Below are 8,114 nucleotides of genomic sequence, written 5' to 3' on the forward strand. Positions count from 1 at the left end.
ACACATACATCTTTTTATCACTTTCAGTTTATTGTTAATGTGAGGCTACAACAGCAGAAGGCATTTTCTGCTAAACCTGCTGTCTATGGCTATATGGGGACCAGGGACCTGCATCAACAGTGAATATAGATAGATAGAGGAACTGAAGTAATAATTAACTGAGGGAATACCAATAAGAATATTTCAAATCACTCTGATGAGAGGTTTTATTTTTACAACTGCCACTCTAACATTTAGAGCACAAACTATTATTCATCTATTTTGCAAAAAGTAAGTTGACATCAACTGCTAAAATTTTCTTGAGTTCAATATTCAAAAAATTGAAGCCAAATGGATACGCGTTACTGTATATATCGCGATAAGGTACGAGATGAGCAACTGAAGTACTTGCGTAACCATTTCGGCTCTACATCACCTTACTAGCCAATGATCATTGACGCCCTCACAGATCCAAGATGGCGCCAGTTTCCTCGAAAGCTAGAGCTACTAGATCATCCCAGACCTCTACCCATTCAGTCCAAATCATGGCGTCCGCCAGCAGCGCGGGGAGCAGGGTGTCCTGCGGGAGGGATTTGAATTGTGTGCCGGAGGTAGCCGACACGTTAGCTGTGGTCGCCAAACTCGGGTAAGCAGACTGCTGTACGGTGCCGGTTGTTTTTACAGGAGAATTGAGCCTGCGGGAGGAGTGCAGTGCTTCGCTAATGTAATGTCAGTGCGTGATGCTAAGCTAGCCGGTGAATCGACAGCACGTGTCCAATCACAGTGCTGCTTGAGACCGGTGTGCAGTGTTTATTATGCCCTCTGAAGGCTGTTCTGTTAAATGTGTGCTAGCTGGCTAATGGAAAGCTAAGTAAACAAGTTTTTTGCTCTAGTTGGCATTTAAAGTCATATGAATGTTAAAATGTTGTGCTTTCTTTCTTTCTCTGGTGTCCAGGTTTGACTTCCTGTGCATGCCCCTGTTCCACCCGAGGTTCAGTAGGGAGTTCGAGCTGGAGCCCGCTAAATCCCGACTCGGTGCTCAGACCCGGTCAGACCTGCTTCTATGTGGAAGAGGTTAGTTAGAATTTCTCCTCCCTCGTTTTCAATCACTCACTGAGACACGTTACGTTGTCTAATGAGGGCACCCCTGTGTGCAAGAGAAGCCCCCCTGTGATCCCCATGTTTGATGGTTCGTAACTGTTCCAAAGTGTAAATCTACATTTAGAATAATTAATAAGATAATGGGTGTTTTGCTCCTGGATTCCAGTTCCTCTTGTTGAACATTTGGCACATTGACAAGAACCACTTTAACTAATTAAACATTAATCTCTGAGTCAGGTTTCTCTGCATGTCCTCATCATATTCATCATGTTCTGCTTGAATTCTTTAAAGATCTCCTCCAGACATATTTTCAGATTCATGGAAAACACTCAGCTTGGAATAATAATATGTGAGCCATATGTTTTTTCCACAAAAAAGTCCTGTTACATCATTAAAACCCTTAAAATGACATAATCTCCTTCTCCCTCATTGAAAAATCCAGAAGCTATAAATATGCAAATTTGTTAATATCTGAAGTTTTCCTGCTGGATACAAGATATCTCTGACTTTATTGTAAAGTCTTTCAGTGTATGTGCACTGGAGGCTTCAAGTTTCCACATCACACTTGTGTAAATTGCATACTGGACCATGATTAGTTTCTAAACTAATTGTGATGTCACAAATCATGCTTGTAGGCCCACCACTTAAATTTAATCATCATTGTAGAGCATACATTACTTTAATACATACCGTATTGTCACTGATCTCTGAAAACCATGTTTATCCAAAACAAACAATGTCTTTTACAGATATTTCAATGGGGTTTAAAGTCCCGCTCCACTCGAAAACGTGTTTATGTAATGTGTTGTTACCTCACTTGTGCAGAATGGTGTTTTTGTAGAGTTTGACACTAGAAACTCGTTTCCACATTCACCTGCTGGAGGGGGAACGTTTCTCTGTGCTCACCTTAAATCTCATAGAGTAAGACGTATACATCTGATTTGTGACATCACAACAAGTTTGGAAGATGATCGCGGTCCAATATGCAACCTTAACCAGTGTGATGTGGAAACTTTAAGCCTCCAGTGCACAAACACTGAGAGTGGACTTTACAGTGAAGTAGTTAAACCTTTAAAGTGAACACTACTAGCATATTCATTGGATATATATTTTCAGAGAGGGAGAAGGAGTAGATTAAATTTTAATTGTTAACTAGGTAATTAAACCTTTATGTGGAACATCATATTAAACACAAATATTCAACAGTTTTTTTTTTTTAATGCATCTTAAAAACATTTTTGGAGGGGATCTTTAAGAAGAATTCTCTCAAACCAAAGAGGACGTAATCCTTATGTTTAAAGGTGTAATACATAACATTCAGCCAGTAGATGTCGTACTATAGCACCAGCATCCCAGACCAAAACAAATGTGAGCTTCATTTACTCAATAAAATTGGGGGGGGGGGGGGGGGGGGGGGTAAGAAAACTCAGATCAAACTGTCAAACTAGGCAGTTCTGATCAAATATGGATCAAGATTCTGTTACTGTTTTGCCTATTTTTCTGCTCAGATGTTTTCAGAAACATATTTCGGTGTACTTTTTAGCTGTAATATAAGAACCTTTGTGAACCAGCTGCCATGTTGAAAACAGACACAGAGGGACTCACATGCACTAACATGCACGCGCAGCGGGACCAGCTATCAAAACAAAGAACAGTGAGGCTCAGATTACAACACACACAGAGGGAGTGTGACTTCATTCTCTGCTCAGGACACCATTACGCCACTATATCTTTACCTAGCAAATAGTCGTTTGCTGACCTTTAGTGGGGCTGAATGTGTATGAGTTTTTGATTTCTATTCACTTTTTATTCTTAATTTATTTTTACATTATTTTGGCTTGGTTTGGTTCATTTACAACATTCTGATTTATAAAATACAACATATCAGACTTTGTCGAGGATAGAGTGATAAAGTCTGGACTTATTTCCATTGTTTTCTCAGGTGTTTACACAGTTCATCGAACCTTATCAAGACAGAGACAGGCATTCAATGTCTTACATTAAGTTTGAAAATTGGAACTGAAACACTAGAAAATTTAACCATATGAGCAAGCAGTTGATCTTAAAATACATCTTCAGGAGGCAGGCAAACGTATCAGACACCTAAAACATCATCATCATAAAAGACGGTTGTGTGGTGTAGTTCATATCAGTGCATTAAAAACCAATTCTATTGGATTTTTTATTATTTAAGTGTGATTTATGTTTTATGCATTGCTGCTGAAACACTGCATTTTCCAACTGGGACTGATAAAGTACTCTGTCAACCCAACCACACTAACAAACACAATGTCAATCCATTATCCTTTTTTTTTTCAGATTGGAATACCCTTATTGTTGGAAAGCTCTCTCCATGGATCAACGCAGATTCCGAAATTGAGACAGAACGCAGAAATTCAGAGGCCGTAAGTTCCTCACTTTATACAATTTCTCTGAAGTACGCTTCCTTTGAGCCCATCGTGGATGATCATGCTGGAAAAGGTTCTTTGATCTCAAGATTTTTTTTAGCAGAACTTATCCTGTCCAGTCTCTCCTCTCTACCTGTCCTCATCTGTCTCCTTGTGTCATCCCTTCATGCTCTCATCATTCTTTTTCCCATGTTTCTCTCCAGGCTCTTTCACAGGAGCTAAACTTCTCAGCCTACCTGGGTCTGCCTGTTTTCATGCTCCCTCTGAAGGGCGCTTGTAATGCCAACCTAGCCCGTGTGCTGCTAAACCATATCCACACTGGACACCACACCTCAAATGTAAGACACAAAGCATTGAAAAAAAAAAAAGTCAACAGCTAATGTAGATTGTTTCTTAAGATTAGATAGCAGAAGAGCCAGACAGCTCAAGTCATCACTTAATCGCTGTTGTCCACTTTGTCTGATTAGTTCTGGATTCGTGTTCCGCTGATGGCTTCAGACGACATGCGGGAAGATCTGATTGAGAATGAACCGACCACTTGCATCGATGACTCAAGTGTTGATGAGAAGACCTGGAGCTGGTTAGTTTCATGCCAGTCCACTTCCTGAGCCAACTGAGCGCTGTCTGCATACTAAAACAGCTGTCATTGACATCCTTCAAAATTCGTGACTCATTTTGTTTACTTGCTTCCACCCTTTTAGGTGGCACTCGTTCAGAACCCTTTGTGATTACAACAAGAGGATCTGTCTCGGTGAGAGAGCACACAATAAAGCAACAGCCTGGGGCAGAGTCAGTGCATTAAGAAATAATTATTGTATCTTGTACTGAAAATGTACTCTTTTGTATTCCTGCAGCGATTGAAGTTGGAGCAGACATGCCCTCAGACGCTGTGATTGATAAATGGCTCGGGGAACCAATCAAGGCAGCTATACTTCCCACCAGCATCTTCCTAACTAATAAGAAGGGCTTCCCTGTCTTGTCAAAAGCCCATCAGCGAATAATCTTCCGTCTTTTCAAGGTATACTGTGATAGTTGAAAGACATATGATTCGACAGGAAGTCATCACTAGCCAAATACAGACGTGGTGTTTTAACGAAAACTGTTTTCGTTCTCAGTTGGAGGCCCAGTTCATCTTTACAGGCACCAGTCGCCACACTGAGAAGGACTTCCGATCCTACCTGCAGTACCTGGAATACCTCAATCAGAACCGGCCTGCACCCAATGCCTATGAGCTCTTCGCCAAGGGCTATGAAGACTACCTGCAGTCTCCACTCCAGGTAAGGAAGTGCTCATTTATGTTCACATATTCTAAATGCTTTTTTTTTTTTTTTTTAACTTTTTGATGATTTACGCTCAAGGGATTTTTTTTCTTCCTCTCTTTTAGCCCCTTATGGACAACCTGGAGTCTCAGACATATGAAGTATTTGAGAAGGACCCTATTAAATATTCACAGTACCAACAGGTAAGACAGACACAGCTGTAACTGATACCATTATCAAGACATTTCAGAGTACAGAAACACAATAGAGCACACGTTGACTAGCCACAAGATAACTTTGTTTTTCCACAGTGTATACATAGGCTTCATTTAGTTTTTTGTTTTTTGCACGAATCAATCACTGTCAAGTGTCATTCAAGTGTTCTGGCTGCAAAAAAATCAAAAAGATTCAAGAGTTTGACACTCAGCATGTTGATTAAAAAATGCTTTGTCTTGTGTCTACAGGCTGTATATAAATGTCTACTTGACAGAGTCCCAGAGGAGGAGAAAGACACCAACGTTCAGTGAGTAGCAGTACACAACTCTTTACATGAACAATGACAAAACAGTTTTTATTCAGAAATTGCAGTTTCAGAGTTAAGATCATTGTTACTCACCTACTCTCTTCCTGTGATAAAGCTTCATAAAATACGATTAGTAGTTAGGGGTGTCACCATTTCAATTCTAAATAGAAAATCAATCAAAATGAGCATTCGATTTCGACCTTCAAAATCAAAAGTATCACAATAGTCTAACAATGGCATAGCCATCAGTGCTGAAAAAAAAAGTTTAAATGGAAAAATGAATCGAATCTTGACCTTATAATCCAAAGTCAAATCGAATTGTGGATTTGGAGAATCATAACACCCCTATTAGTAGTAGAACAGAGTAAAACACTTCAGAAAAATAAGAATTATAACTCCACTGGTGACTTAGCAGTGTTCCTAACATGATGTGATGTCCTTGACACAGGGTGTTGATGGTGTTGGGTGCAGGCAGGGGTCCCCTTGTCAATGCATCCCTGCGTGCTGCCAGACAGGCAGACAGGAAGCTGAAGGTGTACGCTGTGGAGAAAAATCCCAATGCTGTAGTCACGTGAGTGGACTAAACATTATGTCAATGCTCATGTCTGTGCCCAACTTTGAAAAATATTCAGATATGCTCGCAGATACTTGCTTTTTCAGTTTACCATTTATCATCAGAATATACTGTGCAAGGATGAGTGTCATTGGATCACAATGTCAGAAAAGTTTGATTTGGGAGGTTTGAAGCCTCAACTCTTTTTACATATAATCATATACCAGTTTATAGACTGGAGCCAGGAAATCTGTGTACTCGTGTTATTGATTCCCTACACTGGTTTATTCTTGCATTTTCTTCAGGCTAGAGAATTGGCGCTTTGAGGAGTGGGGTGATCAGGTGACAGTGGTGTCATGTGACATGCGGGAATGGGCGGCACCTGAGAAGGCTGACATCATTGTCAGCGAGCTGCTTGGATCCTTTGGTGACAATGAACTCTCCCCTGAGTGCTTAGATGGAGCGCAGCACTTTCTCAAAGGTACTTTTGTTTCTTATGGTTGCTTCTTTTTTTTAAGAATTGAAAGCATACGTCCCTCTGTTGCTCGCCACAACAAGCAATGTGAAAATAATCTGTTCTCCTCCATTTCCTTCCATGCGTCCTTTCATCTCAAATCACTTTCTCTTTCCCCTTTTTTTCCCTCATCTCGTCATGTCACTCTCAGATGACGGAGTAAGCATCCCCTGTTCCTACACATCCTTCCTGGCTCCCCTGTCCTCCTCCAAGCTTTACAACGAGGTGCGGGGGTGCCGGGAACGCGACAAGGACCCTGAGTGCCATTTTGAGACACCCTACGTAGTGCGCCTCCACAACTTCCACCAGTTGGCTGAGCCCAAAGCATGCTTCACCTTCAAACACCCCACAACAGGTAGACAGAAAACGCACAAAACTCACATTGTACACCAGTAAACAAGCTCACTAAACACTTGAACGTGATTAGTTTTGAATGTGCTGACGAGCCTTCCTTTCTTCTTTCAGATATGAACAATAACAGGTATCAGTGTCTCAGATTCTCAGTGGGTTGTAACTCAGTCCTCCATGGCTTTGCTGGCTACTTTGAGACCACGCTGTATAAAGATGTCACACTCAGTAAGTCAGATTTCAAAGAGGAAGTCTTGTTGTTCTGAGATTAGGTCTAAATATTAATGGTAACATTGTGTGTGTTTGTGTCAGGTATAAAACCAGATACACATTCACCTGGAATGTTCTCCTGGTTCCCCATCCTCTTCCCCCTAAAGGTAAGTCATACAGTCTGTTCTTAATTAATCCATTTTTAGTCTTAAATTTAAAAAATAAACATCATTGTCTTCATTCATTTATATTTTATTCCTCTTTCCTTTTAATAGCAACCCATCTCCATATCCCGGGATGATGACGTCACAGTGCGATTCTGGCGCTGCAACAACGGGAAGAAAGTGTGGTATGAATGGGCCGTGACCGAGCCCTCCTGCTCTGCCATTCACAACCCCGCAGGACGCTCCTACACCATCGGCCTGTGAAGACGACATATAAACCCGTCAACAGGCATACACTCACACATGTTTCTGTAACACTAGGTGGCAGTAGAAGTGGGGGTGGCGTGGCTCTTTTTTATATACTCAGTCAAACCTTGGACGTGTGATGTGAACCCCTAAAGTCAGTGCAGTCTGGGTTTGAGAACCACCAGTGGTAGGCACTTTTGAGTCGGCATTGAAAAAGTTGATAAACCTGATTTTTTTTTCAGTTTGTGTTTTCAGAATTTGTTCTAGAAGTCTGTTTCAGCAGCACAGACTATCATCTGTACACAAAGTGTATTGTTGCTGTGAGATTGGCTCATTCAGATTAGGTCAAACAACTTGCTGCTTGTTCCTCATGCTTTATTTTTTCAATTTTCTTTCTGTACTGTTGTGAACAGGCATTGCAGACATACACATTCAATCAAACAGGACCGATGCCTTATCAAACGCACATTCCAATACTATACCAATACTGACGAAACACCTTTCTCAATCTAAAAAGGTCACAGGACGGTTTCGCCATTCAGATCACACACCGTGTTATTTCGGGGTTGTCTTCATACCTTTGTTATTTTGTTTCTGTACGTTTGAACCATGTCAATAAAGACAACACTGTAATGTTCTCCATATACTCTACGCTTTCTTTTTTTTTTGGTACCACCAAAGTGCATGATTTTTGGAGCGTTGATTATTGATAAGGTTTGAATAATTTCAGAATGACTGCAAGAGAAATGAGATGGTTGGCTAAAGTGCAAGGATGTGATTGTCCAGTAGATGTCACCCTCATGGCAATC

The 8,114-nt window shown here is 40.9% G+C and overlaps 1 protein-coding gene across 1 annotated transcript; it reads left to right on the plus strand.

The window, feature by feature from the left end:
- The first annotated feature begins 440 nt into the window (after window positions 1-440).
- Window positions 441-7,947, plus strand: prmt5 (protein arginine methyltransferase 5). The gene is made up of 16 exons (XM_044367161.1): window positions 441-625; window positions 935-1,053; window positions 3,400-3,485; window positions 3,692-3,826; window positions 3,956-4,068; window positions 4,190-4,239; window positions 4,343-4,506; window positions 4,604-4,765; window positions 4,873-4,950; window positions 5,212-5,270; window positions 5,719-5,841; window positions 6,129-6,304; window positions 6,489-6,692; window positions 6,803-6,913; window positions 6,998-7,062; window positions 7,171-7,947. The coding sequence occupies exons 1-16, from the start codon at window positions 456-458 to the stop codon at window positions 7,321-7,323; spliced, it is 1,968 nt and encodes a 655-aa protein (XP_044223096.1). The 5' UTR covers window positions 441-455; the 3' UTR covers window positions 7,324-7,947.
- Window positions 7,948-8,114: the final 167 nt, after the last annotated feature.

This window comes from Thunnus albacares, chromosome 12 (assembly GCF_914725855.1).
Source record: "Thunnus albacares chromosome 12, fThuAlb1.1, whole genome shotgun sequence".
NCBI lineage: Eukaryota > Metazoa > Chordata > Actinopteri > Scombriformes > Scombridae > Thunnus > Thunnus albacares.

Coding starts and splice junctions, on each gene's coding strand:
- prmt5 (XM_044367161.1), top strand. CDS start 456: ATGGCGCCAGTTTCCTCGAAAGCTAGAGCTACTAGATCATCCCAGACC. Junction 5,842..6,128: donor AATCCCAATGCTGTAGTCAC/GTGAGTGGACTA, acceptor CATTTTCTTCAG/GCTAGAGAATTGGCGCTTTG. Junction 7,063..7,170: donor CCATCCTCTTCCCCCTAAAG/GTAAGTCATACA, acceptor TCCTTTTAATAG/CAACCCATCTCCATATCCCG.